The sequence below is a fragment of the Telopea speciosissima genome, chromosome 7, assembly GCF_018873765.1.
Source record: "Telopea speciosissima isolate NSW1024214 ecotype Mountain lineage chromosome 7, Tspe_v1, whole genome shotgun sequence".
Classification (NCBI taxonomy): domain Eukaryota; kingdom Viridiplantae; phylum Streptophyta; class Magnoliopsida; order Proteales; family Proteaceae; genus Telopea; species Telopea speciosissima.
In genome coordinates, this window is record NC_057922.1 from 38,316,751 (window position 1) to 38,339,349 (window position 22,599).

A 22,599-nucleotide genomic window follows, 5' to 3' on the forward strand; every position below is an offset into this window, starting at 1 on the left:
GTTCTAAAAAGTGTCATTATCTCTTATTAGAAGTGTAGCATTCTCGGATAATAAAAATAGTTGTTTTTATCATCCAAGAATGCAAAATCAACCTAGAATACATACCAAACACAGCCTGGGGAGTCTTGTCTTTTATCCATAGTGGTCTGTGTGTGGCTCTCGTGGTTTTGGGTCTATACAGAGGACTAGTAGAAGAAGGTACAAGGCCTAAAATAAGAAGAATTCCTCATTTCTTGCCATTCCAGTAGATTATATTATTTGTGTTCCTCAGGGCCGAGAAATTTAGAGGAAACCAAAGTCACCACACAGCCGCATGACATCCAAATGATAGTTTTCAGTTTTAAGGGGTCACGCAGAAACGATAACGTCCGCCGGAATTTACAGACTTGCAGCATTTATATCATTTTTCACATATAATTTTGTTTAGTCTGGTGTTGTGTGCTTTCATAGGAAAGGAAGCATCCGACCAGAAGGATGAACTGGCTGAAAAGAACTCTCCAACCGACTTTGTGATGATGTTCTCTCGGATCTCTGCCAAAACCCACTAGGCCTGATGCCAGAGTCTGACCCACCGGCAGCCTGATGGAATGGCCCCCACCAACTCGACTCTCTGTCAACCGGGATCAATGGGAATGGAGCAAAGCGATCCCTTTCCCATGCATAGAAACGGCCTCGTACTGGATTCTCGGCTTCTTGGAGGCTCCGACCAGATGAGCCTGAAGATGGAAACACATAGAAGGCACCAGCATGATCAGACGATGAGGCCACAGGCCCTACAGGAGCCAAGCCCCTAGGACCACTGGTTCTCCTCATGGCTGAAAAGATAGGAGGTGAATGCATGCCCGCTGAATTGTTAGGCTGCTGCTGTTGATGGTAAGCATGGAGACCTTGGATCCGGTCATGGGCCCGAGCACTGCTGCCTGGATAAGGTGGCACAATTGGGGAAACCACTGAGCTCCCAGCCCGAGGACCAGATCTGCAAAATGCAAGTAAGCATGCAAAGTTATATTCCAACTATTATGAAGAAAAACATTCCCACTAAACAATGAACTAGAATTCCTGAATACCAAGGCTTACCCATGACTAAGAAGAAAAGGGTGCACAAAAGATCCCGACCTTGGTATACTATCAGAATCACCCCTATTTGATCCCACGGTTGAAGATGGAGCCGAAGATTGATCAGCACCACCAATGCGACCATTGGTTGGAGAGTAAGGAGGAGAATGGTGGCCCCAACTATGATAGTGGAGGTCCACAGCAGGAAAAGCATGGGAAGCTGTGATATCACTGGGTCCTGACAGACTGTTCCAGTGATGGTTAAAATTAGGACCATCTGCAAGGCTCTCACTTGAGGTCGAGGATGAAGGTTGAAGTGGTTGAAAGTAGGCAATGTAAGGGCAAGAATGGGCTGCAGATGATGCAGCTGTATGTTCAGCAAAGATGGCATGGTGTCCCAGCAGATCATGATCTACATTAGAAGAAATTCCATCATGAAATAAACAAGGCCTCCAACAAAGTTCCAAACAGAAGAACTCTAGTTCAAGAAAAGAGAACGGTACTTACATGCAGTTGATGGAGATTCACCTTCCCTGCAAGAGTTAAAACATTAAAAAAAAAATCAGTTGGAGAACAAAAGGTTAATTAACTTTCGAAAGGGGTAAAACATGGTAAGAAAGAGAGTGCAAGTGCAACACATATAGTAGATACGCTAACATGAGGCCTCTTCCAAAACATGGGGTGGGTCCTTCCATAAAGTAGAAATATTAACTTTCCAAATGTGGAATGATAAAAGTGCTTCTGTCACTGGTAGAAACAAACCAAAGAGATTTAACTATAGAAAAGTAGCGTGAACAGAAAGATCTACCCATCTATGACCAGCGAATGCATCAGATGGAGTGATATGCTGCAAATTGAAGGAGATAACAGGACAATGGGAAGACCAAAGATACCTTGGGGAGAAGGTCATGAGTGCCTCTCAAGTCTCTGAATTCAAAGTTGATGTGGCTTCAATAGGGTAGATTGGTGAAACAGGCTTCATGTAGCCAAACCCATTTAATTAGATAAGGCTTAGTAATGCAGGCGACCTCCAAAATCCAGATCAAGTGGTTTAAATTCATTTTAGTTGGCATAAAATTGAATTTATGTAACCGGGGGTATGTTTGTCTTTTTCTTTAAATGGGGATGATGTTGTAATATATAATTTAGGAAAAGTCTCTCTGAGCAAACAGCATAGCCTACGCTTCCTCACATATTTTTTTTTATTAATTTTATTGAGGAAAGAGCAAATAAATAGAAAAATCTCTGCAGGGGAGGCTACCCTGCTTGCTCAAAGAACCGTCTCCCATATGGTTGTAAATCATGGTCGATCTAGCTGTTAGTGGGTTTGTTAGTATCAATTAGGATACTTAGAAGTTTAAATTATATTTTATTTGGTTATGTCCTGGATACAAGTGGTTAGCCAAAGAATCCTTATGTTGGACTGTTTTAGTTGCCCCAGAGTCCCCTATTGTTAGCAGTAATGTCAAGAGCAAGGATTTAAGTATCGGTATCAGGTATCGTATCGAAGGGTGATTTTAAGAGACATATCATATTGTATTGGAGAGACACAAAATACGCCAAAGATACACATGGAAATGGTCAAGAAATGCATGGATGTGCTTATGATACATATAAAATATAGTTTTGGAGCATAAAATACCTTATCATGCAATATGTAAATATATATCAGCTTGATGCAAGGATTTGAGTCGCTTTACCCATCTAGTGATGCATAACCAAAAGAGAGAGAGAGAGAGAGAGAGAGAGATCTGCAACTCTACCATTTTTTTGCCCAAATTTGTTTCGATCTGTGACTTTTAACACTATAAGTCCCCAAAACTTGTTGAAATGGTGAAGATAGAGTTGTTTTTTTATATTAGATGATTTCTTGCAACTCACATCAAAGACAAAAACAAGTTTTCAAGGCTTTCGGTTGCTCTCAGTTTCGTATCTCACTTAGTTTCTGTTTTGCAGTTTTAAAGGAGGTGTATCAGACTGGCAGAATGTTGGGCAATTAAGAAGTGTCATATTGACAAGCTTTGTGTAGCAAAGATGAGGATGTTAAGATGGATGTGTGGAAAAACAAGGATAAAGTATAGAATGAACATATAAGATCGGACTTGGAAGTTGTCCCGATCAATGACAAACTACAAGAGAGTCGTTTAAGATAGTATAGTCATATTCAACGAAGTCCTAGGGACGCCCCAGCAAGGAGGAGTGATATGATTCCGATTGAAGGAGCTAAAAGAGCAAGGGGCAGACTTAAATGACCATAGGAGAAGTAGTGAGGAAGGACATGCATAGGCTAGGGCTTGTTCCAAGTATGACCTCGGACAAAGCCTATTGGAGGGCAAGGATCCATGTCGCCATAGTTGTCAAGGCGACCTAAGGCGGTGGAGGGGTCTCTAAGTGCTTAAACAACAAGGCGCCCGCCTAGGCGACCAAGGCCCCAAGTATTGTTATTATTTCCCCTATTTTCTGACATTATTTAGTATGCTACAATATGTACCTCATATCATAAAAAATCAACATTAAGTCACATCAAGTTATTAAAAAAAAAATCAATATTAAGCAACATCAAGTCATCAAAAATCAACATGAGTCACACCCAAGTAATCAAAAATCAATATTAAGCCACATGAAGTCATCAAAAATCAACATAGAACTAAAAGACAGCAGAACTAAAGAAGCAAGCTATTGGAAGTTTGAAACAATCATACATTTGGTTTATACTTTTCTTAGAAAATATGATCCATAGTTGTCAAGGCGCCGCCTTGGCGTCCAGCCGTCCCCCCACCCCCACCCCTACCCCTTTAATTTGATTTTTTTCTCCTTTCATCTGTATTAACTGTTTTTAACAATTAACATGCTTACTTGCATTGTTAATTTTCAGGATTGATACATGGAGTCATGGATGACATGAACATCCTGATTCTTGACATCTTCAATTTTTCTATTTTCTTGGTAGCATCCTGGTGAATGTATGCTATGCAGCTATGAATATGATGAAATGATGATAATAGTTAGTTTTTTATCTAGGACTTAGTGATTACTGGTTACTAAATAAGAGAATAATGATTAGTAATTTGTGCTAGTTGGATGTATGCAGCATTATGTCCTTTTTCTTTTGCTGCATTATTAGTTTTAATTCCTATTGGTAATTTGGTATTAACTTATTTCTTTTAATACTTTAATTAATTTATGATGCTTCTGAATTTTGATGTATCATGTATGATTTTCATTTTCGTCTTTTTGATGACTTGAGGTGGCTTCATGTTAATTTTTAACGATATAAGGTATGACGTATTGATGTTAGAAAAGTGTGGGGGGGTGGAATTAACACTTGGCTTACTGTTAATTTTGATGTATCATGTATTGATGTCGTCATATTTTCTAAGAACAGTAAACCAAATGTATGTTTTGATTGTTTCAAACTTCCAATAGCTTGCTTCTTCAATTCTGTTGTCTTCTAGTTCTATGTTGATATTTTATGACTTTATGTGGCTTAATATTGATTTTTTATTACTTGGTATGACTTAATGTTGATTTTTTATGATTAGATGTTGCTTAATATTGATTTTTTATGATATACGGTACATATTGTAGGATACTAATTAATGTTAGAAAATAGGGGAAATAAAAATAACACTTGGGCAACAAGGCACCCACGGGTGCCATAGGCACCCCTCCACCACCTTGACAACTATTCTTGGAACTTGGAGCCACTGGATTAATTTTGTTGTCCAGTATTGGATAAGGAGAAATCAGACATTGTTAACGAAAAAAACCATCAGACACCCTTTCTTTTTTTCTTGTGTGTGTGGGTTTGGGGGGAGGGCCAGGGAAAGTGAATTGAGAAATGTATTCAGTGCATTAGGCCATTACTGAAATCTTATCTTAGAAGACAACAAAATACAAGCTTCTGAGAGGATGTCTTGCTTACTCAAATGCTGAATGAACTCGGGAGAATCCGCTAAATGGACACCAATGGACTCCAAATGGCTGGAAAAAGACAATAGACCAATGTAAGAAAATCATAGGTCAATAGCAATCCTACAAAATCCAAATACAAACCTTGTCATAATCCCAAGCATCTGTTCAGTCCATCATGGTTTTCAGATGATAAATTAACAGAAATCCAATGATTATGTTTCTTATCTAATTAGTCTAAGATGTTAAAATAATTTCTAAGAATTCCAAAACCATCCGTTTAAGGTAACTAACTAAAGTCCAGCATACAATTAAGGACATGTAGTTCAAGAAATTGTATAACTATGCTATGTAAAATTTAGAAGTCTAGTACATTTTACATTAAAAAATGTTACTTCCTTTCTGTATAGCATTTTAATATAAAACCATATGGACACCTCAACAAAATATAATTGACAATGAATACAGTGTAAAACTTCACCATGAAGTAACTTCTATCACTTTCAGTTATTATGAATATATAAATAAATAAATAAAGGAGCAGGGTTCTACCATGCCCTCTATAGCTGCCACATGGCAGTTTGCTTAGGGCCCAAATTTGGAGGACGTATGGTCCTCATCAGCAGTTAAAAAAAAGGGCGTAACCGTTGCAAAAGGCTGCTGCCACTGCGGTCTGGGTAGGGTTATAATGTACGCAGCCTTAGTGCCTTACCCCTGCTTCACAGAAAGGCCGTTTCTCGACTCGAACCCAAGACCACTAGGTCACAATGGAGCAACCTTACCATTGTGCCAAGGTCCACGCTCCCTCATCAGTAGTTAAACTAGGTTAAAAATTCAACAAATCTGACATATCGACGTGTCGTTCTATAGGGTTGAAAAAAATGTTTGTAAAACCAAGTAAAGCAACCTTAAGAGCTAAAACAATCCATTGAAGAACAAAATGGGGAAAGGCCTACCCATGGTAGCCCATACAATTAAGATATGCCACCAACTTTGACTGGTAGCGTACACAGAGAGTCTACATCTATCCAGGCATCAATCCATGTGGCAGATAAGTACAGGATCATGATGGAAAAGGTCCCAGGATAAACTGCACTAGCAACCTTTTCCCTCATCGATCCTTCCACTTGACTTACTGATTCTTTTCAAGCAGCCAACAAAAGGGGGAAAAAAAAAAACAAAAAACAAAAAAGAACAGAATGGTACAGAAACTACTATGAAGGGCCAATCAAATTAGGTAGATGAATCAAATAGTAGACTTGCTATTATTACCATTTCAGAATAACTTAGATCATACAGATCCTCATCATGGGTCAAGTCATCCACACTAAGCTCGGCAAATGAACGGCATCCACTAGCATAAAGCCATTGACCTTTCTCGACCTTTCGGCAATTAGGGCATTGCATCATTCCCTTAGCATTAAAGGCAGAACCAATGCAATCTGAAGAAAATCATGACACAGTTAGAAACATGACCTAGGACCATATCCAAGCAAACAGTGAAAGGATTATTGATCACTCATAAGCAACTGGTAGACATAACAGACTTTGGAATGGAAATATCAATACAATGGCATGTAACTGCAACAGTGTCTTCCAAAGGAATAGGCAGAGCTGAATGGGGTTTAGCCTTCTAGAGTGAAAAATAAAAAGCAATTCTACACATCACCTGGGGGCTGGGGGAAGCCACTTTAAAGTTTGTAGAACAAGCAATACCACTCAAGCAATCAAGATAAGTGTTGAAGCCATGCTTAAAAAGATTGAACACAGGAGAATATAGCAACATCAAGGTAAAAATGAACCTCGTAGAACAGTTTATGCGAGATTCAATTAAATTAGCCCTATCTTGTCAAGAATTTGAAATAAATAATCTGGCAAACATTAAAATGAAGAATTATCAACCTACGGAATAGCAAAATCACCATAAATTGAACTGTGATGAACGTGGCACAAATATAAGCAAGTGATGCGGGAGCAGCAACCACCTTTCCTTCAAACCAATTGGTCGCTACACTCTTGGGTGAAATGGATGAATGAATCCGTTGGTCATTTGGGACACATACCCTTATTTCAGTAAGAGTTTTGTTTAGGAGTCCATACTCCATAGGTTATAATTCTAGGTGTTACAGGTACTTTGGCCAGCTTATATGTGGATTATACTTGTCTCTAGTTTCTTAAAGCATAAGTAGCATTTTACTTAACGCACAAGCGATTAGTTACTTGGAACACATTGTTAACACATAATGTTTCTCTTTTGCAATAGAATGGAATGAAGAATTTGCGTTTTGCGCTATGCTCTTACGTAAGCCCATAGGGAGTTGATCCTTCGTATCCCCACCTCTTATCTCTTCCAATTTTCCCCTCTTCTTATTCTTCTCTAACAATTGTGGTTGCTTTTATCTCCTGCATATCGGTTCTCTGTCTTTCTTCTCCCACCCCCTTTCTAATTTTTTTCTTACCAATCATATCATCTTTTCCTTTCTATTTTGTTCTTCTTCCTTGTCCTCTCTTTACAGATCAGCAAGAGCAATCAACAACTTCCATTTATTCAATTTGTACATCTAGATGGTTTCTTCTCCTTCTCTTATTTCTGCTTCATCTAGTACTTTTTGAAAACTGTTGTTCATAGCCCTTAACAATAACTCATTTCTTAGTCCATCCCTAACTTCTTCTACATTCTTCAAGTCTTAATAAGTCCCAACACTCTTACCACCACCATTTTGTTGTAGTTTTGTCCTAGAAATCTAAACCTCCAGTCTTCTTACATCAGCAAGGCTCCAATGAGGAAATAGTGAAATACCTATTGAAAGTGATGCAGGAACTTCTAACAAAAGGCTAAACTTGCAAGTTATGGGCCAAGTTCAAGGATATAGCGTTGATGAGGGAGACATCAAAGAAAGCTAATCAACTTGGATCTAAACCTAGCTAAAATTGAAAAACAAGTGTAATAGGGCAATTTTGATCATGCAGTTCTGGGAAAATAGTTCTCTCTCATCTTTCCACAGGAGGCTCTAAGCCTCTAATAGGTGGAACTTCTATTCAGGTTTTGATACCAAGAATTGATAATTGAATGAATAAATTATATAAACAGCTTTTGTTTGGCAATTAGACAATAATAAAGATTGAAAAATACAAATGTGGAAGTACTTCTTATCTTTCATGAATTGTTTGATTCGAGTGAAATTCTTTCAAGAATCAAAGTGATGCTGTGGCACCAGCTCATGAATGGATGAAACAACTTCCAAACTAATCAAGAACCATACAAGATTGCATGAACAGCAAAGGACATAATGAGTGAGTCCCCGATAGACCCAGTGTCAAGTGATACTCTCTGAAATTTGTTATCTTGTACTTGTTTCTTCCTTTGCAATAGAGTGTTTCTTCATTTTCTATCTTAATTTACCTCCCCCTTTCGAGTTGCATCAATTGGGTACCAGAGCAAGTTCTGATTCTTATGGCGAGCAGAAATCTACAAAGTCTATCCGAAATCAAGAAGCACATTCTACAATGAAGAACATGACCATCAATCGAATCACCGCTCTAGTCCCCGATTCAAACTTGAGGATGAGTTCTTTCAAAATAGGGCAGAATCATGAAGATATGATGATAAAAAGTAGGGCAGAATCATGTAGATATGACGATAAACATTTAATGCCCAATACACTTTCTTCCATGCACGCTTTCCAAGAGCTTTCCAACTATTATATTCCAATGGCTCTTTTCTAGCAGCTATATTTGAATGACTCTTTTCCAACAGCTCTTTATTCCCTCCCCTATATATACGCACCTTTTGGTTTGAAGAGACAGAATAGATAATTTGCATTTTTGGAACCTGTGGACATACCATGGTGAGCCCCATTGTGAGTTTGAGGTCCTCTTGTGGCGAGTGAGTCCCACCCTTGAGTTAAATGTCATCTTTGACCCTTGATTTAAATGTTCATCATCATTCTTTGATATACCATTTGACAACGTCCAACCCAAAAGCCGGAGCTTCAGAATTGAGAGGACATATCCCCAAAAACCGTACACTACCTGACCGATGTGGGACTAAAACCTAATATAGTCCTAGATAGGTAGGAGACCTACTAGGAGCCAAACAAACCAGGAACTGTTGAGCTGCTTGTTCGATGGGGGCAGAATTGAGGTTTTAGATCAATTTTAGGGTTAGGGTTAGGGTTAGGGTAATGGAGATGTATCTTATATGGTAAAGCTAGGCAAGTGTAGGGGAAGCTAACAGTGAAGGTCTAATGATGATTAGGTGAGTGGAAGTAAAAACAGAAAATTAAGGTTTCGGGTTTTGGGTTTTGGGAAGGATGAGAGTGAGGGGATCTAGGGTTTAGATTAGGAATTTTGAGCAGGGGTTTGGGTCGAGCTTCCCTAATGGTGAGGGGAAGATCAATCCAAGTTTGGACAGATTCTGGTGGTGGGAATAGGCTAGGTTGATTTTTAGGGTTTTAGGTTTTAAGGGGAGTTGAGGGAATTTAGGGTTTTGATGATGGGATGGGGCAAAGGATTGGATCGAGTGGAGGGGGTGAACTAGGAAGGCTGTGGTTTGAATTAGAAGTGATTCTGATGATGGATTTGTGCTGGACAGAGTTGTGAAGGTCTAGGGTTTAGTGGATCGATGGGTTTAATGGAGGATGATAAATGGGATCGATGGGGCGAGGTTTAGAGGATTAGGAGAAGAAGGGGAATGACTAAAATCAGTAACCACTTACTTGGAAGTTGCAGGTCTTCTATGGCAGCAGCTTGAAGACGAGTAATAGGCCCTCCCGATCTAAAAGATGCAAGGAGTCAACTGGAGGTCCACCAGTTCCTTCACCTTAATATTACTCACAAGGCAACACTCAATAGAGCAAGGCAACAGCAGCAATGGCAGCAAGCAGAGAATATTTTTTCGAAGTCTGAATTGTGGGGGGAGCCTCCCACGAATTGTTCTATTTATAACTTGGAGGCCAATGGCCTAATTCCTATTCAGCCTAGGAGGCTAGGAGTATGATCACTAGGCTGAAACCTATTACAAATCACACCCTCTACAGAAATCGTGGAGGGGTGGGACTAAAACAACTTAAATAAAAAGATTCCCTAAGCAACCAATAGAATTAAATCACTTAAATTGGACCATGGTCTGAACCGGTTCAATTTAAGATTACAATTAGACTGAAAAATAAACTAGGTATGGAAACTAATGCAAAATAAACTAAGGCTCCAAACAGGCACTACTCCTAGGGCTTCTTCTTCTTATTCTTGCAGTTGTAGGCCCTTGGATCTGCATCAAAACCCTCTCATTCCTGGCCATGGAGCGCATTCACTGCATCAACTCCCCCCAGTTTTGAGCCATGGACCCTCATATGGCCGGTGTACGGACAACCCGCTCTGATACAAAATTGATGCAGCTCAAAATAAGGAAAATTTTAATAAAATGAAGATCAGAGAAGACCAATAAGGTCTCTTGGGGACTCACTCACCACTAGAGGACCTCAAACTACAATGGGGGCTCACCATTGCACACCCACAAGTTCAAAAAATACAAATTATCACCTCGATCTCTTCAAACCAAAAGTTATACAGGGGAAGGAAAAAGAGCCATTGGAAAAGGTGTAATGTAGTACTGAATTTGAATGATCAAAATAGTAGCCAAACAAGATCTTTTCACAGAGAAATAATTTCCAGTTTTAGGAGAAATTAAATAGAACAAAATCCAATGGTCTAATGGACCTGAAATTAAGGTCGAGTTGTCTATTCAATAGATGGAATGGCTGCTGAAAGTTTCAGATTAATCCATAGGTTGGATTAAAAATTATGTGGCAATCCTAGTAACAATAAGATTAGGGGTAAAAAAAGTAATTGAGATAAGGGAGTGGGTTCTCTGAGCAAGCGGCACAGGGAAACGCATCAATGAGATCCAATAAAGCAATATCATACATGGGAGGGCAGAAAAGTTATTTTATGTTTGGGGGAGATACATAGACACAGAAATGCTAGTGTATCCTACTCCAGCGGTTCAGAGAACCGTTTCCCTTGAGATAATTAAATCTAGGGTTCAAAAAATAAGAAAGGTGGGTTGAATTAATCATGAACAAAACATATAATCAGTCCTTGAATAGGTTCAGCAAATCAGAATCGATTCAAGCATGAAACAGGGCTTTGACCGAGATAAGGGTAAAACAAGAATTTCACTATAACAGCCAATCCGCCGGTCAGAACAGCCTGAATTTTGGATCTAGTTCTCTAATTAGGGTTCTGAGATTCGATCAACATTTGAGCACGATCTAACGGTTGGGTTGCTTAATCTAAAAAATATGTAGTATATGGACTTCTAGAAGCTAGGATTCTAATTGTATGAAAATTCTCAGAACTGAACTTACTTGTTAATGGCAGTGATTAAAGAAGAATAATAAACCCAGTAGCACAATATCAGCAAAAGAACATAAACATAAGATGATCCACCCAGGCTTCTCACCGCAAGGTGTCAAGTGGATCAAACACCAATCCCTTTCCTTATCACACACAAGGGTTTTCTTGACCAAACACAAGATTTTCAATGGAAAATAAGCAAGTAAAGCTGCAGTTTTTCCTAATCAAAATTCATGTACAATGCTGGCCTCCTTTACAAACTTATATAGAAGTCTAAAAAACAGACTTTTATACTAAAAAGGGAAGGCCTAACCCAATCTTCAACTAATAAGGTAACATAAAGTGATTAAGAAACTGAAATAATATAGAAAACAGACTCAAAACAGGACTGGATTTATAGAATCCTAATCCATCCCAACTAAAACACTTAATAACACTTACTTGCAACTTAAATTGAACCTCGTAGAACTGGTTCAATTGAACCAACCCAAAAACAACTTAAAAATAAACTAAGTCCTAATAAAAGCAATCCCGTATGCAGCCTTAATACCCATAGGTTAGACCCATTAAAGTGGCCTATTAGGCTATTACATTGAAAACCCCATGACCAAAGGCCCAACATGTATATACTTTAATACTTATTCCTAAGCAAACAAGCCCCTTTTGGTGATGTATCTGCATCAAAGTGCATTTGAAAAAAAGAGACATTGCTTGAGAAAGACGTCAAAAGAGAGGGAGAGACTGGAGTGGGCATTAAGTGTTTATCATCATGCATCATTCTCCCCTGCTTTAAAAGAACTCGTCCTCGAGTTTGAAACGGCGATTGGAGCAGTGATTCGATCGTTAGCCATGTTCTTCATTGTTGAGTGTGCTTCTTGATTTCAGATAGATTTTGTAGACTTGCTCTAATATCAAATTGATGGAGCTCAAATAAAGGAAATGCTTATACGATAGAAAATGAAAAGTATAGGATAACAAGGGTCAGAGAGGACCACTTAACTCAAGGATTGGAGAGGACTACTTAACTTTGAGTCTCTTAGTGACTCACTAAACCTAGGTGTGGGACTTACTCACCACATAAGAACCTCAAACTCACAATGGCATACCCTCAAGTTCCAAAAATATAAATTATCAACTTTACTTCTTCAAACCAAAAGATATATATATAGGGGAGGGTAAAGAGACGTTGAATATAGCCATTAGAAAAGAGCCATTGAAATATAGTCGTTGGAATAGCTCTTGGAAACATCTTGGAAAGAGTGCATGGGAGGAAGTGGAGTGGACATTAAATGTTCATCATCATGACTACATCATTCTTCTTTGCTTTGAAAGATGAAGCTTGATCGTGGCACTTGGAAGATGAGTATGATCACATCAAACTCAAGGGCAGGTTTTGAAGAGCAGATATCACACTAGCCACGCAGGTAATGAATGGGCTTGTTCTGGCATGAGAAAGGAGGAGTCCCCTCAAGGGGCAGCGTAAGGAGGAAGAGGCTCGGCAGGAGACTCACAACGTTGCACAATCACCACCACGACACTGATTCTCGTTCTTATTCGGAGACCATAGGCCGTCTGTGTTTTCTAAGTTGAGTACTCAGTGGAAGGGAATAGCTCCGGGTCATTTAACTACCAAAAAAGTTGAACAAAACAAAAGGCAGGCTTTCGGTAGGCACATGTACGACAAAAGAGGGAGCAGGAGGAGAAACGCTACAAAGAACAAGAAGTTTGTAAGTTTAAGGATTCATTTCTACCAGGTGATGCCGAAGCTGACTTATTAAATAAGTTTAAGAATCTAAGATAAGGTTGGAATCAGTCTATGAGAGAGTACATGGAGGAGTTTAACCCATTGTCTCTACATCAGGGGAAAAAAAACCCGACATTTAACGTCTGTTTTGATATCGGTACATCAACGGTGTTTGCTCGGGTTTCAAGAAAGGATGGTAAGGAGTATTTCTTGTTCCAACTAGGTGTTTGAGCTTAAATAATGAAGTGTTCCGCATGTGGCTCTTCCTTCTCGTCCATACGAGTCCCAATGAATTCCTCTTTCTCGGACTCATCTTGTTTTATCTAAGAATCATTATTGCCCTTAATCGAGTATGGATCATCAAAATCTATGGCACGACTTCTCACTTTTCATGAATGTGTCTCCCCCTCTGCTTATATGAGTTTGACCTACCTTTTACTCTATGGATTCTCCTCATTGAATGTTGTCTGTGATAGCTGGGCAGGAGCAAGGGAACTCCCCAGGTTCAGGAAGGGCTTGGTAAGCAAGCAACCAGTTATGTAGGCGCCCAACTACCATGAACCTAAGGAAATTGAGACTAAACCTATTTTCAAAGCGAGGGAAAATGATGTAATCATGATGATAAACATTTATTGTCCACTCCACTTTCTCCCATGCAATCTTTCCAATACATTTCCAACGGCTATATTTTCAACAACTACATTCCAACAGCACTTTTTCTAGTGGCTACATTCCAACAACTCTTTTTCCTCTGCCCTAAATATATATATACTCTTTTGGTTTCAAGAAGTAGAGTTTATAATTTATAGTTTTGGAACTTATGGGTGTGTGTCATTGTGAGCCACCATTGTGAGTTTGAGGCATGGAACTAAATCTCGGTCGAAAACTGACCAAAATCTCGGAGTTGTCTTGGTTTCAAGCCTAGCCGAAGCAAAACTTAGAGTCGAAACCCAAGGTTTCAACCTACGGAGGCCCTAAGGTCGAAACCTCGAAACAAGATCCTACATGTCTCGGTTTCGAGCCTAACCGAAACCCGCCTTGAAATTGAGATTTAAAACCTTAGTTTGAGGTAGTCTAGGGGTTAGTGTGTCCCACACTTGGGTTGAGTGACTCCCCAAGAGACCCATGTTAAGTGGCCCACTCTGATCTTTGTTATCTAGTACTTGGTTCTTCCTTTGCAATAGAGATCTTCTTCATTTCTACCTTATTCTTGCCTCTCCTTTTGAGCAACATCAATTTGGGATCAAAACAAGTTCTAATTCTTGTGCCAACCAAAAGTCTAAAAAGTCGATTAAAAATCAAAAGTACCTATGAGAATGAAGACCATGGTCAACTATCGAATCACCGCTTTGGTCGCAGTTTCAAACTCGAGGACGAATTTTCCAAACCAGGGAGAATGATGTAGTCATGATAATAAACATTTAACGCTCACTCCACTTTCTCCCATGCACTCTTTCTAAGACGTTTCCAATGGCTCTTTTCCAACGGCTATATTCCGACAGTTACATTCCAACGACTCTTTTAGCCCTTCCTTATATATATGTATCTTTTGGTTTGAAGAGAAAGAGTTGATAATATGTATTTTTGGAACTTGTGGGTGTGATGTAGTGAGCCCTATTGTGAGTTTGAGGTCCTCTTGTGATGAGTCCCACATTTGGATTGAGTGAATCCCCCAGAGACCCAGAGTTAAGTGGTCCTCTCTGATCCTTTTTATCTTGTACTTTTCTTCATTTTCAATCTTACTAGCATTTTCCCCTTTTTTTTTTAAATCCACAAGAAACTTTTATAATAAAAAATAACAATGGTACATTATGTATCCTCCAATGCATGATGTTGAAGTAATTAACCCTACTTCAATATCGATGAAGTTTCAAATTCATTAAAAAAAAATAACCTTATTTTTTTCTCTAACTGTCATTTAACTTTACCCTTTTAACCCATAAAAAAAAAATCACAAAAAAGTTTGAAGTTTCTGTAATCTGAATTAACAGAAAAAACAATTGCAAAATAATCAAGATTCTTAGAATCTAAAAAAATAAATCACAAATTAGACGATCCTCATCAGCAAAAACCAAGATTCATGTATGTTACCCTCAGCATTTCCCAAAGGACTCCTTTTGTGATCATTCAAGTTGGTATAATCCTTTGAAAAACTCAGTGAATCCAAGCCTCGAGTCAGTGAATCCATCATTTTCTCAAAGCTTCTTAATAAGATCATTCAAGTTAATATACTTGGGCATTTCAGTAACCAAATCCATGATCGGAAACTCCTTATTCAAAGCATCAACTAAGATGGAAGCATTGAGAGAGTTGAATCCCATTCGTACAAATGCCCAAGCTGCAACTTCTGATCAGGAGAGATCTTGTGCATCATACAACTGAAATCCTCCCGTAAACCGGTATCTCCTGCAACTTCTTCACAATCTACACGGTTGAGTCACTTTTTCACACAACCAGTCCTCAAGAAGCCTCCACAAGACATAATCAAGAAATCTACTAAATCTCATGCACACCAAGACAACCAAATGAAAGCCATTTCTGTTTACCTTTCCAATGTTGTTCCTAAACTAAAATGCCATTTTAAAAATAATAGCAATCTCAACTAATCCTAGCTAACTCATATGCAAAATTCCTACAAGCCAAATTAGACTCTACTATGATTTTGCAAATTGAACTTGCTGCAGCTCAACCTTACAGCTGAAACTATAGAAAGTATTGAAAAATCATGAGAAAAGGAGGGGTCTTGGAAAGGAATCTCATTGAATGCATAAATTATGAGATCTGGAACATAAATATGGGAGAATTTCATGCATATAACTTGAAATTCAGTATTTATATAAAGAAGAGCACCGGCCACATAAAAAGAAATGAATGTCTTGATACATGATGAAGTACAACAGATCTTGCGAGAAGGGGATAAAATAATTAGTAATCGAAAAACCAAACATAGCACGAAGACATGAGGTTTGCATTATGCATCATCTAAATTAGTGGGTGATTCCTCAATGGACCTGTAGATATTATCATTAGAATTTACGATGATGTCTATGTGCCTTGTGGTCTCTCGAAGTCCAATAAGCAAAATCTTAAGTGTATAACGAAAAATTACATTTTTAGATGTTATCATGAATGAAATGTGAAAATTTAGCTTCAGATAGATCACAGTACTCAAGACACTGTTTCATCAACAGTTACTTGTTAAGCTGCTTGCTATGACGAGAAACCTCATTCCCAGTGTAAGGGTCAATATTCTGGAATGGTAACATTCTTTCTTAAAAGGTTCAAATTATATATATAACCAGCATGTGGCATGCAACATGGCAAACAGACTCTCCTAACATCAATTGCATCCAGTGATCAATCTCAAACAGCAAACAGGGTAGATATTTCGGAAAAATAGATGAATTTCAATGAATCACAGATCCGTCCTGGCCAATAATCTATGAATTTGTGACGAGATCGATCGATCCTTTGGTTATATTCACGCCATAGTTTTAAAAAAGAAAATGACAAAATGAAAGACGCTAGCTTCAGATGCATGCAAAGTCCAGTAACTCAAGAATTTCAACAAATTCAACCGAAAGATGAATTTTTTTCGAAATAAATCCAACATTTTCAACTTACCAAGATGAAATTCATGCCCGCATTGCAGCTTTGCCCTCGATCTGTCCCCATTATCAGTCACAAGCTCGAGGCAAATCGAGCATGACACCGACGAGGGACTGAGTGAAAGCTTCCCACCACCACCACCACCATCCAAAAGATCAGCATCTTCAGAGCCCATATCTTCAATCAAATCCTTGAATTAAAGGAGAAAACCATTAAAATAACTCTACCCAGTCCCTCCGACGGACCTCAGAACTCATTAATCTCGCTCTCCTCGTCAACAATCACGAAATAATCGATACGAAGAAACTCTAGATACCCTGAAATGTGAAAACCAAGCGAATCCTTCGCGGAATCGCAGAGAAACGAAGGACAAAAATCGTTTTGCAAAGGGGGCAAATCTGAAAGTCTGAAACCCTCTCTCTCCTCTATCGTTGGCTCTCCGACCCGTTAGATTGCGGCTTCAATTACGTGGTTTGGTCACTTAATACTGGGTGTCGCGAAGATACTTAACCGCACGATGGAAGCTATGAACGGTTGAGATTAAATAATCTATTTATTATAAAATTTCTTCCGGTTAATAATTTGACCCCACAAGTCTACCCATTTTGACTCGAAGTTTATTATTAACTAAGGTTAGTAAGATGACTGTGGTTGGTGGTCTATAAATACGTCAGCTAAGGATTGAAAATCCTTTCCTATTCACACTAAGATAGGCCGTCAAGGAATTGGACGGACCTTCTTGATATATTTAATAGTGAAAGGGTACTTGAGCCCCCTTAGCTGGGTCCAGGCCCGGTCTGGCCCTGAGTCAGGACCTAAGAAATCCAACCTTGACCCGCTCTCTGGGGTGGGCTGACCTTGATTGGCCCTGATCATAAGAAGAGGAAAGGGAGATACAGGGGTTGGTTGAGCTGGGGAGAAAAGTACCAATTTTACATAAAATAACACTATAATAAAATATATTATATCATTCATTATCTTCATGTATAATCCCTATATTATATAACAAAATGTATATGACATTTAAAGTTTATATTTTATATATTACATCAATATTTTATAGTATAACTTAAAATAGGGTTGGGCCGGGTCGGGCTCAGCTCGAGGCCTCAATCTTGACCCGGCCCAACCTTGACTCAGGGCTAGAAATTTCTTTGTTCGAGCTTAGGGCAAATTCTAACCGACAGTGCCAAATTAACTTGAACTCCTAGGAAGAGAATGTCAGTTTTTTTTTATATTGTGAGGAAATATTTAGGGGGAGATGGTTCTCTGCCTGGAAGTGTGGCCCCTCCACTAGCCAATCACACAGCACATGGGGAAGCATCAACAATGATGGAATTTTTGCATTTCATGAGGGGTGATAGTCATTTCGCCCTAGTTGTGTCAGGGAGTGGAGGCCACGCTGCCAAGCAATGTTCTTTTTCCCATATTAAAATGATGAATTATTATTAGGGAAGAAGAAGGTTGTGTGGCGTCTGCGCGCGAGACACAAGAAGGGTGAAATGACCGTCCTCCCATCGTGAAATTAATACCCCACCCCTGTTGGATGCCCTCCCGCATGCTCTCATTGGCCCCCCGCTCTGGTGTAGGGGTCACGTAGCCTGGCAGTTATCCCCCCTCCTTTATCTAGTTAAGGATGTCAATTTGGGTCCAGAACCAAGAATTGCCCCAGATTGAACCATCTCATTAGTAAATGGGATGGTTCTGGGAGCTGCTTCTGGGACCAATTATTAAGTGGGACGGGTTACCCAATGGGCCTAGAACTGAAAGCCCAATAAGGAACTGGCTAGGATCGAAACCAATAGGACAAGTTTAACTTGCCTAAATTCCTTATGGGAAAATGAACTATGTCCAAGAGTGTGGCCCCTGTGCCAGCACCCCGGTCAATGAGAGTGCGCATGCAAGCATCGACCAAGAGGGTCGCGTTGGTCATGTTGAACGTCCCTGTGTTTGGGCGTAGGGGCACTTCCAGATAGAGAACATCTTCCCATTACTTATTTAGGGGTTAGTTAATACCTGATAGTTATATAAAAGTTAGGACTAAGATCCCTCCACCCATAGAGGACAGTTCACCCGCCATCCTAGGGTTCTCAAACGGTCAAACCCCTTATAGGGTTTTAGTAAGTTCCAAAATTCCCTTCTAATAATTTCTCCTACCCATAGTGAATGGGATCCCATTCCCTCCACCCATAGTTATATATATATATACTAGTAAATGTGCACGTGTGACCATATGTTGAGGCAATATAGAAACAAGTGTAAATCCTAGAGAGAACAAGAGATTTTGAGAGAGAAGGAATGTGATGGACAGACAGAAAGACAACGAAGATCAGGGGGAGGGTGAAATCGTGGAGGGAGGGAAAGTTAAGTCTAAAGCTTTTTAGAGAGAAAGAGAGAGACTTTGGGAAGGAGTTAGAAAGATAGAATGGGAGGGGATAGAGGGGAGAAGTTTGAAGGGGCAGGAGAGAGATTGAGTATAAGAAAGACTCTCCTCCAAAATGTCTAAGGGAGAATAGAGTTTGTAAAATTAAATAATATATTTATTTTCAAATAGAAGTTAAATAAATTTATTAAATTAGGAGGGGGGGAGATAGTGGAGAGAGGGCTAGATGGATAATAGAGAAGGAAAGAGTAGGGCAGGGGGAGAAATTAGGGTTGAGGCAAAGAAATGAGTTCCCTCTGAGAACAGAGCACAACTAAATGGAACCATAAAATGGGAAACCCAAACAATATTAGAGGGTGAAGAAGCTTTTGAATTGGTGATGGAAGAAAGGAAGATTAACAAAGTGCATGGGGATGTGAACAGGGAGATCGATGGAGGACTTGTGGCCTTGAACCATAAAATGGGAAAAAAAACAATTACGGAAGAAATTTCATCACCACAAACTAACCCAATAATCTAGCTATGAACATGTAATACATAAAGGCACCGTTTGATAACGTTACGCATGTTTCTGTTTTGTTTCTCACCAAAAAAGTATTTTGGTGTTTTTGTTTGCAGAATAACGTTTTCATGTTGTAAAATGGTGTTTGATAAACCTATTCTTGGAACGTATCCAGAACACTTTTATACTGTAAATGTCACACCCCAAACCACCCCTTGGGAGGATTTAGGCAAGTGACCGAATATCCTACGACATCCCCAATCCCCAAGGATCTAGAAGCAGTAGTTACACGTCACAAACCACACTATGAGGGTAAAAAGATAATTAAAAGAATATCAGATTGCCACGGAAGATCAGACTATCCACAGATGATATATATCATTAATAATAAAATCTCAAATACCTATGTTATACCATATACATATCCAATTATGTTCCATAAGTACATTATCTTGGTAATTACACTTCTTGGAAGAAAGAAACTTAAATAATAATAAAATCGTTGCTAAGCAACGAGATGAGGAAGATCTACAATTCCATCGACAGCTTCCTCGCCCATTGGCAAACCCGTACCTGCAAAATCAACTAGAAGAGAATATACAAGAGTGTGAGCTCCACCGAGCCCATGAATGAAATATAAACCATACATGCACATGCAAGCACAACCAAATGAGTCCTACATGAGATGCAATTCATTTTATTTATTAGCCACCTAACATCACAACTAAGGCGGGTTAGTGCTACTACAATCCTCAATACATGTATCCCTGGTGCGGGCTTGGTTACCCCTTCCTACGATACACCCATTGAGTTGTCGAAGAGGACCAGTCATCACCAGCGCACTAGTCCTTGGTCAACCTGACCAGCCCTCTATGATTAACCTGTGAGGTAACCGTTGGCATTTAATTCAATAATTACATTTCTTTTCTTTTGGATTATATTGCGGCATAAAGCCCGTCATATAGCTCATAATCACATTCGTTTTTTTTTAGATTATATTGTGGCGTAAAGCCCGACATAAAGCTCATAATCACATTTCTTTTCCTTATTATGGTTCTAAGCCCGGCTTATAGCTCATAATTGAATTGTGGCTTAGAACCCGGCATATAGCTCAAGCATTATATTCCTTTTCCTTATTATGGTTTTAAGCCCGGCATATAGCTCACAATTGACTTGTGGCTTAAAACCCAGCATATAGCTTAAGGATTATACGGTCGCCCCCACAGGCATCCAACACCTTAACCCATGTTGGCAAGGGTGCGTAGCACGGGTAATGAAACTCTAGCCCCATGTCTATATGGCATCGTATGAGTCAGGCGGTGTCAACCATATCCCATAATACGGGCTACTATAGGCCTCATTTTCAAGCCAGCTACGGCATCTAATCTAGCAATTCCACATACAAGCATTATCATCCATTTCCAATGTTCATCACGTAAGATTCAGAGTTCAAATGAGAATATAAAACAATTTAAAGTAATTAAAGATAGTAAATATTGTTGTTGTTATCATGACCTATCAGTCATGTTACACCTATACTCATGGCGTAATTCCACTCACCTTGGTTTGATCGTACCGGTTCAGTTGTTTGTTCAGTTTCGGCCGGTATCTGGCTGTGCACCTCGAGCATGGAAACAAATCCTAAAGTAATAAATAAAAAATATGTTATTTTAATTATTCAAACTGCTTTGGATAACCCAGTGTTAGTCTAGGCTCCTAGGTCTAACTCGGTGCTCAGTCCGAGATCACTTTGAATTCTCTTGGCCTTGTACTGGGCTTTAGGCCCATGTCCCGGTGCATCATCTGGAGAATGTGGCTTAGGGTCAATATCGTATTTTATCATTGTAGTACATGGTTCTAGGTCACAATATCCTTACAACACAGTCCCTAGGTTAGCAGTGCTACAGAACCAACACAGACAGGGTTTTCAAGCCCTACGGAGCCCACTTGGGTACCCAAGGTATACATAATTGTGGACAGATGTGAGCAGGGGTATTTTGGTTATTTTTCACCTCCTTACACTGTTTATAGTCTATATGTGGAGGTCCCCCAAGTCAAATCAGCAAAACAGTGAAGTTTTCATTCACTGGGTGATGTCTCTGGGTGATGTCTTCATCGCCCAGTGGCATCGCCCAGTGCCATCACCCAGAGATTGCAAAATCGGAATCAGGCTGTGATTCCAAGGTTTTGAACCACGGGCAGTGCATGGATCCTCTCCCCATGCATGTTAGGTCATCATGGACCCCCAGGGGCATACTTTGCACTGGTCCTTGTGGATTTTCACCTGGGCCCACCACTTGGCTGCCAGAGGTTGCCCAGATAGCCCAGTGAATAGTAACCTAGTATAGCTTCAGCTGCAAGCCACGGTTTTGGCTGCATGCAAAGTTGGTTTTAGGTATAAAATAGTAATCCAAAGCTGCTACCACCTAGGGTTAGGTTCCGTACAGCTAGGGCATGTAATACCCCGACCCAAGAATTTTATTTTTTATATTGGTTTACTATCTTATCTTTTTCGTATGACCGGACTGGATGATAGGGAATTGATTTTCTTGTTGATATTGTTAACTCATGGTAAGATTTCATGTATTTATGATTTTTACAAATTTTATAATGAATTATGAGCATGAGTTTAATTGTTGGTCATGTATGGCTATGTGAGGGTATTTAGGTAATTTTACAACCCTTGACCTATTTATATAGGCTATGTATTGATTTTATACACTATGGTACATTTTTATATACTATGGTTTATAAGTATAGACTATGGTTTAAAGTGTATGAAATATATGTTTGGTTCATTAATTGATTCATGGTTTAATATTTGGTTCATGTTAGTTCTTTGTGAGTTACTAATTGGTTCAATGAAATAGGAAAAAAAAAATAAGGACATTACAGAAAACTCACTAGAAAGATTCTAAATACTAATTCACTATAGGATGTGAGCAAAAGGGAAATAAGAATTTAAATGGAAGGGTATAAAGGAGACTTCAAGTAAGATGTAAATTTAATGTGGAGGTAAAATAGGAAAAAGGAAGA

The 22,599-nt window shown here is 39.2% G+C and overlaps 1 protein-coding gene across 1 annotated transcript; it reads right to left on the bottom strand.

Moving 5' to 3' along the window:
• Nucleotides 1–202: 202 nt before the first annotated feature.
• On the bottom strand, nucleotides 203–17,134 carry LOC122668069 (E3 ubiquitin-protein ligase RFI2-like). Its single transcript, XM_043864617.1, has 7 exons — nucleotides 17,008–17,134; nucleotides 16,694–16,874; nucleotides 6,241–6,410; nucleotides 4,982–5,040; nucleotides 1,564–1,589; nucleotides 1,078–1,468; nucleotides 203–976 (listed from the first exon to the last, which is right to left on the bottom strand). The coding sequence occupies exons 2-7, from the start codon at nucleotides 16,851–16,853 to the stop codon at nucleotides 445–447; spliced, it is 1,338 nt and encodes a 445-aa protein (XP_043720552.1). The 5' UTR covers nucleotides 16,854–16,874; nucleotides 17,008–17,134; the 3' UTR covers nucleotides 203–444.
• Nucleotides 17,135–22,599: the final 5,465 nt, after the last annotated feature.

What these genes read in the sequence shown, in the direction of transcription:
- LOC122668069 (XM_043864617.1), bottom strand. Translation starts at nt 16,853, where the DNA reads ATGGGCTCTGAAGATGCTGATCTTTTGGATGGTGGTGGTGGTGGTGGG. An exon ending in ATCTAAGTTATTCTGAAATG is followed by an intron (nt 5,041 to 6,240) that starts GTAATAATAGCA and finishes GTCTTTTTCCAG; the next exon opens with CCATTTGGAGTCCATTGGTG. An exon ending in TGAATCTCCATCAACTGCAT is followed by an intron (nt 1,469 to 1,563) that starts GTAAGTACCGTT and finishes CTTCTAATGTAG; the next exon opens with ATCATGATCTGCTGGGACAC.